Source organism: Lipotes vexillifer, unplaced genomic scaffold, assembly GCF_000442215.2.
Source record: "Lipotes vexillifer unplaced genomic scaffold, Lipotes_vexillifer_v1.1 scaffold564, whole genome shotgun sequence".
Taxonomy (NCBI): Eukaryota; Metazoa; Chordata; class Mammalia; order Artiodactyla; family Lipotidae; genus Lipotes; species Lipotes vexillifer.
The window spans coordinates 3,192,008-3,206,058 of record NW_006787829.1 but is presented as its reverse complement, the minus strand read 5'-3'; the positions used below and the strand labels follow the sequence as shown (position 1 = coordinate 3,206,058).

The 14,051-nt window shown below is 42.1% G+C and overlaps 1 protein-coding gene across 1 annotated transcript in view; it reads right to left on the bottom strand.

The window, feature by feature from the left end:
* TMX3 (thioredoxin related transmembrane protein 3) overlaps positions 1-14,051 on the bottom strand; it is a 43,104-nt gene that overhangs the window by 26,570 nt on the left and 2,483 nt on the right. The window contains exons 3-4 of the mRNA XM_007460868.1: positions 8,550-8,589; positions 7,216-7,339 (exon numbers count right to left, since the gene is read on the bottom strand). Of these exons, the coding sequence (XP_007460930.1) occupies positions 7,216-7,339; positions 8,550-8,589 (164 nt within the window). The remainder of the gene's footprint in view (positions 1-7,215; positions 7,340-8,549; positions 8,590-14,051) is intronic.

Genomic DNA, 14,051 nt, shown 5'->3' with positions numbered 1-14,051 from the left:
TTAGAGGCAACACAAACAACAGATGTAACAAAAATAGGAACTTGGTATATATATATATATATATATGAAGATACAGGTTCTGCCTCTGAAGAGTCATGTGAACTTAGACCAATTACATAATTTGTGCCTATCTCTAATTTAGGACTTATTCTGTCAAGTGTGTGTATATATATATACACACACACACACATATATACACACATACACACACATTTTATTGAAGTATAGTTGATTTACAATATTATATTAGTTTCAGGTGTACAGCATAGTGACAATATTTTTTTTTTTTTTTTTTTTTTGCGGTACGTGGGCCTCTCACTGTTGTGGCCTCTCCCGTTTGGGAGCACAGGCTCCGGACGCGCAGGCTCAGCAGCCATGGATCACGGGCCCAGCCGCTCCGCGGCATGTGGGATCCTCCCAGACCGGGGCATGAACCCGTGTCCCCCGCATCGGCAGGCGGACTCTCAACCACTGCGCCACCAGGGAAGCCCGTGACAATATTTTTATAGATTATACTTCATCTACAGTTATTATGGCTGTATTTCCCTGTGCTGTACAATATATCCTTGGTGCTTATTTATTTTATATATACTAGTTGGTACCTCTTAATCCCACATTCTTATCTTGCCCCTCCTTGCTTCCCTCTCCCTACTGGTATCCACTAGTTTGTTTTCTATTATATGTGAGTCCGTTTCAGTGCTGTTATACACATTCATTTTATTTTTCAGATTCCACAAATAAGTGATAACATAAAGTATTTATCTTTCTCTGACTTATTTCACTAAGCATAATACTTTTTAGGTCCATCCACATTGTTACAAATGGCAGAGTTTCATTCTTTTTTATGGCTAAGTAATATTCCATTGCACGCACACACACACACACACACACACACACACACACACACACACACACACACACACATATATACACCACATATTCTTAAGCCAATCATCTGTTGGCCCTTGGGTTGTTTCCACGTCTTGGGTATTATAAATAGTGCTGCTGTGAACACTGGAGTGCATGTATTTTTTCAAATTAGAGTTTTCATTTTTTCTGGATATATACCCAGGAGTGGGATTGCTGGATCATATGGTAGCTCTACTTTTAGTTTTTTAAGGAACCTCCATACTGTTTTCCATAGTGGCTGCATCAATTTAATTCCCACCAATTGTATACAACTGTTTTCTCCACATCCTCGCCAACATTTGTTATCTGTAGACTTTTTGATGATGGCCATTCTGAGAAGTAAGAGGTGATATCCCATTGTAGTTTTGATTTGCATTTCTCTAATAATTAGCAGCGTTAAGCATCTTTTCATGTGCCTGTTAGCCATCTGTATGTCTCCTTTGGAGAAATGTCTGTTTAGGTCTTCTGCCCATTTTTTAATCAGGTTTTTTTTTTTTATATTGAGTTGTATAAGCTGTTTATATATTTTGGTATTAAATCCTTATTGGTTACATCATTTGCAAGTATTTTCAGGTCAAGCATATTCTAATTGAATAATGCTGTTATTGAGATTGCCCTCTTCCAAGAAAAAACACAGATTATGTGTATAATGTATGTTCTTAATGCTCCCCATCCCAAATTAAGAAGGCAGGTAAATATAAACCATTATTACTTTCAACTAAACCTCATTAAAAACTGCCAAAATAGGGCTTCCCTGGTGGCGCAGTGGTTGAGAGTCCGCCTGCCGATGCAGGGGACACGGGTTCGTGCCCCGGTCCGGGAAGATCCCACATGCCGTGGAGCGGCTGGGCCCGTGAGCCGTGGCCGCTGGGCCTGCGCATCCGGAGCCTGTGCTCCGCAACGGGAGAGGCCACAACAGTGAGAGGCCCGCGAACCGCCAAAAAAAAAAAAAAAAAAAAAAAACTGCCAAAATATAAAGACTAATAAAATTGACTGGAGGGGGTGGTGTAGCCCAGTAGCAATTGCTTACATAATTTAGTGTAAAATTTATTTGTACACAAATCAAATTTTTAAAATGAAATATGCAATCAATGAGAAAATACAGTGGTGGTATTTTATAGCTGACGTTATGGTTCTCATGACAGGCTTCAGAGAGAAAAATCACAGCTCCACACATAACCCCATCACTTAATTTCCTTGACCTCAGTTTTCTTACCTATAAGATGGAGATGATACCACCCACCCTTTAGCCCTTTGGTCCTTTGAACATTACTTTCATCTCTGACAGAATTTCAACTGACAGTGACTGCTAAAACTTCAAAGGTAGGTTTTCCTAAATGTAAATGATTGTATAATTAAAGAGGCACACAGCAAGGCATGAGTTACAGGCACATAATAACCCAGGTTAGGGTTCCAACATCTCCATTTATTGTCCATGCAGCTCGGTGTAAGCTCCTTCACTTTGGATTCTGTTTCCGCTTCTGGGGATACCACTCATCTTGTAGGGCTATGAGTGGTATTTAAAACAAGGAAGTGTGGAAAAGAATCTAACAGAGAGTTCGGCACACAGATGCTCAAATGCTGAGTCCATTTTCTTCTATTCTTGGTCCTGACCTCACTCTTAAGTAATTACCTGTTGACACACTAATGTGCAAAAAATATTAATAAGAATTAGCATGTGTAGATATCTTATAATTGGCATTAATATGCCTTCAACTACCCCTCAAAACAATTTTGTGAGGTGGGGTGACAGATGCTAATGTTATCTTTCAGATAAGCTAATACTTCGGAAGACTTGTCAACTTGTTAGAAAGCAAGCATTGATTAGGCAGCACGGCCGATGCTGAAACTCAAGTCTGAGTTTAAATCTTTTGTTCTTTATTTTTTCCTATCAAAGAACAATGGTTTATATAGAAACCTGAGATCAATTCCATTACAAACTGAAGAATCCATCTGCAACGTGAATAACTTCCCCTGAAATTTTGTAATTTTAAATGTTCAGAAAATAAGGTTAAGCATAAAGCTCCCTATTTCATTTGTTTTCTCCTTGAAATGATAACAACTTGATGGTTAAGATAGGCCTGATTTTGAATCATGGTGATCTTGGATTCTGGGCCTAATTCTTTTTTTTTTTTTTTTTTTTTTGCGGTACGCGGGCCTCTCACTGCTGTGGCCTCTCCCGTTGCGGAGCACAGGCTCCGGACATGCAGGCTCAGCGGCCACGGCTCACGGGCCCAGCCGCTCCGCGGCATGTGGGATCTTCCCGGACCGGGGCACGAACCCGTGTCCCCTGCATCGGCAGGCGGGCTCTCTACCACTGCACCACCAGGGAAGCCCTCTGGGCCTAATTCTGTTGCTAAATTTGATGTCTGAAATTAGTAAAGTCAGTTCACTGCTAATTACCTTCTGTTACTTCATCTACACAATGAAAGGAGGGAAAAAGTGAGGAGTTGAACTCAACCTGAAATCCTTTTCAGCTCAAAAATACTATTTTTCTTAGTGTTTACTGAGTGTCACTCTGTGTCTAAAATGGGAAGGGAATAAAATAATGCAGAGGTTCTCAACTGGGGGTGATTTTGCCCTCAATGTCTGGAGACATTTCTGGTTGCCAGCTTAGGGGGTGGGGAGAGAAGGGAGCTACTGGCATCTAGTTGGTAGAGGCCAAGAATGCTGCTGAATATCCTACAACGCATAGGAAAACTCTTCTCCCGCCAAAACAAAGAATTTCCTGGCCCCAAATGTCAACAGTACCAAGTTTGAGCAACCCTGAAATATAGTCACTGACTAAAAGGTAAGACTGATCTGCAGATATATTATAATCTAGAAAGGTAAGACTGATCTGCAAATATATCTGAGATCTAAGAATCAGAATAAGAATGTTATTGGCCAAATGCCCTTGAAAGTTTATACATGAAAGGGGGGTAAAATATGATCTTTACTATAAAATGATGTCACACTTAGGTTGAGGAATAAATGGAATTTCAGTGGTTTCATAATAGAAATCAGTACATGCTACAGGTAACATCATAACATTTTAACTGGTGAATGAGAAACAATTTTTGTGCTCATTTTTGAAGGCATATGTAGAAAAAGAAAGGCTACAATAATATGTGAATTTACACTGGACATTATACAACTTTTTAATGTTATTCGATATATTATTAATTACAACCATGCATCAAGAAATTTTTGATACACACAGGGCAGGGTAAATCATGAAAGTTCAAATCTCTCCTGTTTAAAACTTCTATACACAGAGATTTGTTGGACTGAGTGTGATGGCATTTATTTCAATCACTGCAATTACATGATTGAGAAATAAGCTACCATCAAACAGTCTAAGAGATTTTCTACACTTGATCACGGAATAATCCTATCCCACCCTAAACTGAGATCCTATAAATAACTATCCATCAAAATAATACTTTACTCTGTGATTCTCTAACTTGAGTGTGCAGCAGAATCACCTGAAGTCCATGTTAAAAACACAGATTCTTATGGCTCAATCTGATTTTCATTTGGTAGGGTTGATGTGGGCCTTTGAAATCTGAATTTATACTGAGCACCCCAGGTAATCCTAATGCAGGCAGCCTGCAGAATAAACACTGGGAAACACCGATGCTATACCATCTGAAAAGCAACCTATGGGGATGGAAGAAACACGTACAAAACAACAAATCCTTTAGTGCTCTATAGTTAGATGCAGAATACTGCCAACAGCTAGCCTGAAAAAAGAAATTCAATTTCTTCACCTATTTCATTCCAAGTTCTACTGAAATGCCTGTATTTGAGCTGCCTTGAAATATTTAAGAAAACTTTAAGAATTATATGCCAAAAATCTATTTGTAATCTCTAGACGGTAGTTTTTTAATACTTAACTACTTTTTTTAGGAAGATGATATTTCTTTTCTCCATAGCACATAAAACATCTTCTTGATTCTATAACAGAATGAAAAATTCATCCATCGTCCGCCTGCTGATGCAGGGGACACGGGTTCATGCCCCGGTCCAGGAAGATCCCACACGCCGCGGAGCAGCTGGGCCAGTGAGCCATGGCCGCTGAGCCTGCGCGTCCGGAGCCTGTGCTCCACAACGGGAGAGGCCACAACAGTGAGAGGCCCGCATACCGAAAAAAAAAAAAAAAAATTCATCCATCACTGACATCAAACACTAAACACCAGACAATTTATTTATGTTTATTAGTTATCCTTTGACTGACTGAAATAAATGAATGACTATATGGACGAATGTATGTGTATGCATGTCTAATCAACATACATGCCTAGACACAAAAATTTACTTTCACAACAGTTAAAAGGAATAATTTCTTAAACACTGTAAAAGCTTATTTCAAGAAATACCAACTCAAGAATATTACCTTATCTCTCTCTCTCTAAGATAACTTCCTGCCATAGATCTCATCCCCTCTCAAAGTCGCAGCAATTCACTTGTGTGACTCAGTAATTCCAGTTCTAACATCTCACCTGCACTCTAGTTCCCCATATTCCCAAACATCAATAAAGCAAAATATCACAAATTCAAAACAGCTGCTAACATGAAAACACACACAAAATTAAATGTATTATTCTTTTCCATTTAACCAGTGGTAATGTAGTTCAATGTGAATTGTGCTAGGAATCTTACACTATTTTCAATTGTTTTTCTTTATACCAGAGCCAATCTAGCACATCCGTGATTTAACCCTTGCAAATGTATATAAGAATTACCGTTTCCTCTTTATTGCCCTGCCAGCCACCCAAGTCTGCCCTCCCAGCACCCTATACCAAGATGCATACAAAAGTCCACTTAGATGATCTGTTTGTCTCTAACTGTTCTTTTCATCTGTTCTTCTTTTCATAAACATTTTTATCAAATCATATGCCTTCTCAAAAATGTGTATTACCTCTCAATTGACAACTGATAAAATCCAAAACACTTTATCCCACCTGAGAGGCTCTTAAAATCTGGTATTATCCCTTAGCACCTTTAAGTACTAGCCATTGTGCTAGGAGTTTTGAATAAGAAATATTAGTACAGTCCTCACAACCTTGAGCATTATCACTCTCTCATTTACAGACAAGGAAACTAAAATTAAGAGAGGTTAAGCACTTCCCCAAAGCCACAAAAGTAAGAGATGATAGACTTGGGCTTAAAACATATGTCTGTCTTGTTCCAAACTTATATCCAGAGTACAATGCTGATTTCCTAAAATGAAATATGCATTTTGCATTTCATACTTCCACTTTCTTCATTAATTAAAGGAAAAGGGTACCTACATTTATTGCATACTACGAGGGACTGTACATGTGCTACCTCACTCTAATCTCAGAACAACCAATAAAAAGTTCATTATAATTAAATATTTACCCGTGTGGAAATCAAAGTATAGAGATGTTAAGAAACTTTCCCCGTGCTACAGGGCAAAAGTAGTAGGCAGAGCCGTATTTGATCTACTTTCTGAAGCCATGCTCTTTCCAAATCTGTGTGATACCTCATACTTCTCTAAACTTAATTTTGCCTTTTCCCAAATCTTTAAGACAGGTGTTGGTAAACTTTATCTGTACAGGGTCTGATAATAAATATTTTAGGCTTTGTGGGGCCTACAGTCTCTGCTGTACCTACTTGAATCTGCCTCTGGGACATGAAAACAGCCATAAATAAGGGTAAACAAAGGAGAGTGCCTTGTTCCAGTCAAGCTGTATGTACAAAGCAGGCGGGGGCCAGACTGTCCAGCGCTGTGGTTTGCCATTTTCTGCTCAAAGACATTCTAGTCTCTGGTACAGACTCACTACACTCTTTTTCAGCTCTATGATTTTGGTTTAATATTCTCTCTAATGTGAACACTTTCCCGATCCTCACTTCTATTTATCCTAACTCAGCTTGTCCTTCGAGTTCCCGTTACTCCTCTACCATGCCATTCAGGCTGCTCAGACAGCAAACTCTCACTCTTAAGCCGTGCAACAATATCAAGAGCTCAACACTCAAATTTCTGTGGCTGTGTCTCAGGCAACTGATTATCTCAAGTGGGCTCAAAACAGGAACAGTGGCTCATACATCTATATTGGGTATAAGATCAACATAGACTGCATATTACCTATTCAATGGTTAATTCATCTAACTCATAAAATATACAGTCTGAAATCTCTAAGATAATTTTAATTTTACATGAGCAAATATATATATATATATATATATATATATATATATATATATATATATTTCTTCCTCTTACCTTGAATGCTGCTTCATGTAATTAAAACACTTTCATTACGAAACAGTAGAATGATAAACTGAGTAGATGCTTACTGGAATAGGATGTAGCGTCCATCTTTCCAACTTTAACTGGAGAACCAATGCTTTTCATCTCGAGACCAACTTCATTCCAAACTGGTTCCAGTTTTTTACAATGGCCACACCATGGTGCATAAAACTTGTTTGAAAAAAAAAGAGAGAGAGAAAACCACTAAGATACTGTGCTACTTTGGGTACAATCTTAATTTTAAAAGAATCTTTTTGACTAAATGATTGGATAATAATCTATTTTAGACAAAAGGTCTAAATATAATTTTTAAAGTGGTTTCAAAATAAAAGCACACACATATACACAAACTAGACAGGTCATCTCCTAGGATATACTTCAACACTGATCCTACTTTACGTTTAAATGACTACTGATATCTGTTTAAAGTAGATGATTTACAGTAAAGCATCTTTGCTTCCAAGTATGTCCATGTTATATATAAAATTAAACCACCAAATACACTTCATATATCATATGCACACCCCTTAAGTGTTAATGATAAAATTTATTTCTATTACAAAAATTCCAACACAGTAGGTGCCTCTGCTGTTCTAAGCGTAACCACTGTTAAGATGTGGGGAATCATCAGGATGACTGGTTTGGTACAGTGACAAGTCAGGCTGAAGAAACTAAAACCCTAGTTCTTTCTTCTTCAGAATCACCAGATGGCTGGGGTGGTACTTAGGTTCCTCTGGTGAAACAGTGTAACAAACTGCTTGTTGTACTTTTATGAAACAAGATTTATCTCTCTTTTAATACTACACTATGGAAATGTTCAAACATATACAAAAGGAAAACAGACAGAATTAAACAAGGGACCTTTACACCTCATTGTGTGGCTTCAATAACTGTCAGCTCTGCCATTCTCATTCCATCTCTTTTGCTGCCACTCTACTTTTTTACTGAGGCATGTCAAAATGAATCCCAAACATCATAAGGTTTAAATACATTCAAAGCATCCAAGTGAGGAAAGGAAGATGAAAATCTGATTTTGTTCACTACTAAGATGAAAATATGATTTTGACTGCCAAGTAATATTAATATACTCAATCTCTTGGATAATATAAAAAAATATGAGTGAATTCTGTAATAAAATCATACCATAATCTCCCTCAGACATAATCCACAAGTGAACTTCAATGAATTTCATCATTCACCTGCCAGGAATCCTAAGGCTTTGAGGTTCACTTTAATATAAAAACCCAAATGGTACTACCTGAGCAAACAAAGTGGGTAATATACATTAGTACTGTCTAGTACATATTGGGGTGAAGAGAATGCAAAATAACACTTAAAATGGTAGGGGCGGTTACTTAGTACAAAAAGTTTACATACTCACATCTACAAGCCAAATGTCATCTTTTCGATTTTCTTTAAATCTAAAAAACAAAAACAAGAAAACAAATCTTTGATTGTAGGTTTCCACTTTACAACTGAATAGTACAGGTAAAGATAATAAATTGATAAATATAGGAGCATAGAACAAATTCTTTCAATAAATTTTTATTTTTACTGAGAGACCTCTAGATCTCATCCATTAAACATCTTAATAAAAGTAGAAAAATGATAATAAGGAGTAAAGAGTCAAAAAAAATTAAAGTGGGATTTTGTAGAAACACAGACAGACAAATGCTTTAGCTTGTAGCCCCTCTACTCCACTTACACCTGTGCATTACAGAGCAGGCCTGAGGGGTTAGCCTTAGAAAGGTCTGCTTGCAGGACTGGTCCCTGGGTGGCATCTGGGAACCTGAATTTCAGGAGGGTTCCCACCATTTCCTGTTAAGGGTGGTTCACTGGTCTCCCGCTGTACAATGTGGTTTTGTGATGAACAGCTACTTTCCTTCAGGGAGTCTGGAATTTTGGTAATGGCTAGGCAGAGGGGTGCTTGCATGGCCAATCCCCAATAAAAATTCCTGGGCAGAGTCTCTAATGAGGTTCCTTGGTAGGTAGCATTTCACACTTGTGCTTGCAACTCCTGATGAAGAAATTAAGCACATCCTGTGTGACTCTACTGAGAGGACTCTTGGAAACTTGTTCCTGGTTTCCCCTGGAATTTGCCCCACGCGCCCTTTCCCTTTGCTGATTTTGCTTTGTGTTCTCTCACTGTAACAAATCACGGCTCTGACTTCCACGACAGGCTCAGTCCTCTGAGTGTTCCTAGTCAATCAGTGAAGCTGGGGGTGCTTTGGGGAACCCTGACACAATACTCTACAAAGAATTTTCCTAAAACACAGTTCTGATCATGTTACTCTTATTTGACATTTTCTAGGTCCCTTTCCACCACCTACAAAAAAAGTACAAATTGCTACATTACTCTGGCTCCAACTTACCTTCCCACTCAAATATAAGCACACAATCAAATATATATGATTATATACTTGAGTATATAATCATACTTAAATGAGTATGATTTCCAATCAGACTATGGTACTTACCACAGCTAAACTCACAATGTTTGACTTTCTACATTCTTTCATATTCAAATCCTATCCAGCCAAAAGCACTGCTAACTCTGTAATGCCTTCCTAAATTCCTCAAAGTTAGAAACGATCTCTCCATATCATCTTTACCCTCTTTATGATTTTCATCAATTTCCACATGTTGTAGTTACTTGCATATTATCCAACCATAGATACACTAAGCGAGAAGGAGTGTATTTGTTTCATCTCCTAGTGCCTTGCACAGTGATCTATATTCAATTTGTACTAGATGAATGACAAAAGTTCTCTGTGGGGATATTTTAATATGATTCTTAACCCTATAGGTAAGACAAAGAGAACATATCCCCAGATCATAGCTGTTAGGTCCAAAGGTGTTCACATCTAGACAACTGCAACACAGTCTGCTGTGTACCATGGACAAGGACAGTGCCCTTAATCAATCCCCCAAATATTTTGGCTTGGCTCCCCTTGTGGTTTATAGTAAAAAATTCTATTTTATATTCATCTCATGGGGCTATCCAGGAAAGTGTCACGGCCACCTTAAGCAAGTTGTTGAACCAGAGCCCTCTAACTGATGGTCATTATTTTTGAGGTCTTTGTAGACAAAACCCCATGCTCTGCACGCAGCGGCCAATGTTGGAGGCTGCTGTCCCCCACCTCCTTGATGTTTAATAGCCACCCTCCTCTCCCACCAATTTGAGTCTTTGCGAAGGAGTCGAAGGGTACAGAAGCCCCTTACAGGGCCCCACAGGGAGTGGAAAGTGCCGTAATTGTAGAAGGGCACACGATTAAAGGGAGGGGCAGACAGCACGTGCAGGGTTAATGAGAAGCACAGGACTGGGGAACTGCTGCCTTCAGCCCCCAGGCCGCTTGCCTGAGCTGTGTAATCCAGGCCGTGGTAATCTTGTCCCCTCCCATCCCCTAATTAAACCTGCCCTTCAACTGTTCATTAAAATGCTCAACACCCCTGTGGATTAGGGGTGATACGGAGAGTCCACCGTATGCCCCATGACTGAGCTCACTGATGTGTAGCTTGGACTGCAAATCCAGGGCTGTTACCAGATACAGTGCTCTCAGGAAACCTGAATAGGAAACAAATGTCATCCTATAGGGCCTGAGAGTGTGGCCCGAGTCAGTGGAATGCGTGGGGATGGCTAGACGAAGTGTCAGCTGCAGTCAGGATCCGGGGGATACTATGGGTGGGACGAGGTGCCTAACGTGTTCTATCTGCTGAGAATGCCCTGGCCCAACGTGAAGTAATGTGTTCCTGGGTAGTTATGTTTAGCTTTGACCAGGGTCTGACAAGCGGGACAGCTTTTTCATGCTGGTTCAGTCTTCCCACAGCAGTGGCAATCTGTGCATGCCAGCTCAACCTACAACGGTATCCAAATTTCCAAGGGCCATCCTCTTGTGGATCCAGGAGGAGGCAATTAGCTGCACATCTGCTTACTCTGGGGTGGAGAACAGTTCAGTTCCTGTGTTCAGCTGACAAGCACGGGATGCTCATTGGTTGTTTCCCTTTGTCAGCACAGGGGCCTTCCTGGTGAGCAACCACGGAGGGAACAAAACACTTAGTAGGGGTAGAACTGATCGTCATCCCAATGTCCCATCCTCACAGGGGGTCTGCTTTATATGCCACACAATCAATGGCCAAGCCATTTGCCAGAGCCCAGCGAGTCGGTGAACATACAGCAGGGCCTATGTGCGAGGGCTGGAGCAAGGAGCAGGTGGGGGAACAGCAGGACAGATCTCAGTCTTCCACACTGCATGAAGCTGCCCATTGTGCAAAGGTCCTTTACCACGCTTGGGAAGGGCAGGTCTCTTTCAGGTTGGAAGTGGGCTGCACCCAGTTCCATCCCAGGAGGAGCCATCAGTGAACCAGGCCCATAGGTGGTATGGGAACCAGGCCCATAGGTGGTCTCTATGTCTGGGTCCCCCTTAGGCCAGAGGAGGCAGTGGCTCCTCGGGTGTTACTCCTGGGAGGTGGAGGGACACTCGAGAGACCTTTTCACTGAATTGTGAGACTCCAGCTGAGCTCCTGGAGGTGCCATTCCTAGTTCATGAGATTCCAAAGCTATCGTTCTTCAGCAACATGATTAGAATATCTGCTCGTGAGTCTACTACCACACTCATCCACCAAGGGCCAACAGGCCAGTAACTGCCTCTCAAAAGCTATGTATCTTTCAGCCAACTTGGGGGGCTTACCAGGTCTGTGCTGGTTTGTGATGTCCTTCTGCCACAGGCTCCCTTCAGTGAACTGAGAGGTTGCTGAGATGTGTAACTCAAATGGCAGATATGGACCAGTGAGACCCAGGAGAAGGGAAGCCTGGTGGCCAGCCTAAGGGCCTCTAGAGTATCCTGTTGGTTGGTGCCCAACTAAAAGGTAGTGGCCTTTCTAGTACCTGATAGATGGGTGCCAGATCCCTGCACGAGTTATGTGACAACATCAGTAGCCCAAAAAGCCCATCAATCCCTGAGCCTTTTTTATTTTGGGGGTCAGGAAGGGCCAAGAGTTTGGTAATGATCTCCTAGAATGAGATGTTGTACTGCTTCCCAGATCACCCCCCAGGAATCTCAGTTGTTACACTTTGTCGGTATTAACAGCCCAGTCATGTTGCCACCTGAGTCATCATGGTGTCGGGTCCTTGTTGGACAGTGACCATGTCTGGGCAATCTAGGAGCTGGTATCAATATAGTGGAAGGTCTGTGCTCCCTCTAGGAGTTTTTCCAGGTCATGGCCTACCTACTGAGAGCAGACAGGCAGGGAATTTAGATAAGCATAGGGCATTAAAGGTGTGTTGAATCCATTCCAAATGAAGGAAATTGATCCTTATCAGCCCAGTGAAGACACATGCTGGCAAGTGACATCATTAATGCCACAGACCAAGCTCCCTCTAGTAGCATCTTCCTGATGTCAGGTACCACCATGGTACTGAGCCACCTGTCATCAATGTTGAGTCTCCAGGTACCCAAGGCCTTGTGCACAGGCCAGAAAGGGGTCGGGGGATGGGGGCTCCTGAATAGAAAAAGGCTCACAGAGCACTCTGGCTTCCTTCAGCTCAGTTATTTCTTTTACTCACCAGGCAGCCAGCCCCGTTTTGGGGAGACAATGGCACTGAGAGCTGAAGGTCGGGTAGGTTCAGTCTTCCAATGCTGCAGGAAGATGGCCTGCAGTGCAGCAATCCCCGCTGGGGCTTGGGGACCAAGGCCAGCAGGAGTGCACACAGCTAAAACATCTGTGCCAGGTAGCACGCTGACGAGTAGGGGCCCAAAAGTACTCAGCCAGGACCAGGCCTGGGCAAGCGTGCTGGCACTGGTCATCACAGACCCCAAACCTGAGGGCATTATGCGCACCGTCCTCCTCCCGGCAGCAGGGGTTGTAGGCATCACACTCACCTGTACACTGATATCCAAAAGGCCCAGGACATGCAATTCTCTTCCACCTCCGCAGGGAATTCTGGCCTTGGCAGGCCCCCCCGGGGAGAGAGAGGCCTCGACCGAACACCCTGTCAAGGTCTGGGTAAAGGTTTTGGGACTCTCTGACTTGTCTCCAGACTCACTAGGCAGGATGTTGGGCATAATTCTAATAGCCACAGGGCTGTCATCATGCTGGCCTTTGAAGAAGCCCATCAGACCCCTCACAGGTTGGTACCTGGCCATGAGGTCCTTGGTAAAGAGCCTATCAGTCTCCTCCTTTGAGACCCCATCACTGAGCAACCCCACTCAGAGCTTCTGGAAAGGATCTTGCATGGGTCATCCCGGAAAGGGCACCCAGTTCCCGCTTACTGTCACTCTGTGCTGGTCAACCTTTGTGCTCTTCATGGTGGCTGCTTTTTCCATGTCCAGAAATTTGTCAGTTAAAGCTTGGATTGTGTCACAGCCTGACTGACCTGACTTCATGAGGAGGCTTAACTGGGTCCAGTAACAAAACAGGAACAGAAAGGACAAACTTAGAACTCAAGTCTGGTTAACAGTCTCATTACTCACTGCTCCTAATCCCTCCCCACAGGCCCAGGAGACCACCAGGAGGCCTGCAGGGCCACTTCAGCCTCTGTGAAGGTGGGCCACATGTGTTCTTCAGTTACCGGAAACTCGTTACAGATGGGCCAAAACCGTTAGTTCACGTAGCACCTGGCCAAGGAAGGTTAGGGTCTTTGGCATCCGCACCTGCCTATCCCTGCTTCTTCCTCCTCCTTAAGCAAAGTCACGTTGCTGGGGCGTTCTTAAGGATCAGGTCTAGAGCGACACACCCTTCCAGGCACCATGAAGTTTAACAAAATCACCTCTGTGTTAACAATGGTTTCCCTGAGAATCAAAGTGCCCATAAGCAATCCACTAGGGCGCCCAATACCCATTAGCAAGGCTGCTGAGTGCCCCGTGGGATCTCTGGGCTTTCCGCT